Below are 1,052 nucleotides of genomic sequence, written 5' to 3'. Positions count from 1 at the left end.
AGGGAACAGTACACCCGTCCGAGCCCTGAGCGGCCGGTTTCGTACCCGGGGAACAGTACACCCGTCCGAGCCCTGAGCGGACAGTTCCTGCAGGAGAGTTCCTGTGTTATCTGATCTAGGTGTCCCTGCTCCGGCAGGGGGATTGGACTAGATCTTTCGAGGTCCCTTCCAATCTCTAACATGCTCTGATTCTGTGATTCTGATTCTGTGAGGATGCTGTGGGAAGCAGCATCAAAGGTTTTACTAAATCGTAGGTAGAGAACGTCCACAGCCTTCCCCTCATCCACTGGGCAGGTCCCCTTGTCACAGAGGGAGATCAGGTCAGGCAGGCAGGTCCTGCCTTTCCTAAACCCTATGCTGTCTGGGCCTGATGGCCTGGGAGAGGAGAGGAAAGAGAGGAGGGCAGACCAGGGGGGACAATGGGGGAAGGATGGAGGGTAGAGAGAGCGAGATTATGCGAAGAAGGTTGTTTCCAGGTTCCATTTCTATTGTCAGGAGTTCTTTCTAACCTCCTGCTTTCTAGACTCCTGCAGAAAGTCCCTCCTTCAGAAGGCATGCTTGTGATCTTCGGTGCTGTCTGTGATCTGAAAGCCTCTGTATTTCAGTGCAGAATCACAAGCAGGCTGATTCCCACACTGAAATGGAAGAGACTGGATGCAGCAGTCTTCAGAAAGAGTTGCATTCAAGGAGAAAGCAAGAATATAAAACATAATTTATTGACGGTATTTCTGAAGAGTTTAGGTCAATCTCAGCGTATTATTCTGTACATCGTGTTGGTGTTTTGGGACTCCTGGAAACCTTCGCCACAAGCCACTGTTGGAGACTGTCGCTGGTCTTTGGACCTTAGTAACGTGCAGTGTGGCAGCTCCTGTGTTCTCAAGAGAATTCTTACCCTCAGTTACACAGAGAACAATTTTGCTTTCGCAAAAATACGAGTTCTCTACTTAGTGGTTGTGTTGTGTTCTCTTCTCAGCTATCTCAAGTGTTTGAGGAGAAGAACGCCCTCTCCCTCCAGCTGCGCAGCAGCAGCCAGAACATCTCTGAGAACCATC

The 1,052-nt window shown here is 50.0% G+C and overlaps 1 protein-coding gene across 1 annotated transcript in view; it reads left to right on the top strand.

Moving 5' to 3' along the window:
• The window catches only part of LOC104467341 (golgin subfamily B member 1-like), a gene marked incomplete at its 5' end in the record, with an annotated part of 25,030 nt that overhangs the window by 21,732 nt on the left and 2,246 nt on the right, over nt 1-1,052 (top strand). The window contains 2 exon segments of the mRNA XM_010081085.1: nt 974-1,049; nt 1,052. The exon segment at nt 1,052 is cut by the window's right edge and continues 61 nt beyond it. Of these exon segments, the coding sequence (XP_010079387.1) occupies nt 974-1,049; nt 1,052 (77 nt within the window).

This window comes from Pterocles gutturalis, unplaced genomic scaffold (genome assembly GCF_000699245.1).
Source record: "Pterocles gutturalis isolate BGI_N339 unplaced genomic scaffold, ASM69924v1 scaffold18291, whole genome shotgun sequence".
NCBI lineage: Eukaryota > Metazoa > Chordata > Aves > Pterocliformes > Pteroclidae > Pterocles > Pterocles gutturalis.
Note: the sequence above shows the minus strand (reverse complement) of the source record. Positions and strands in the feature narration are given on the sequence as shown.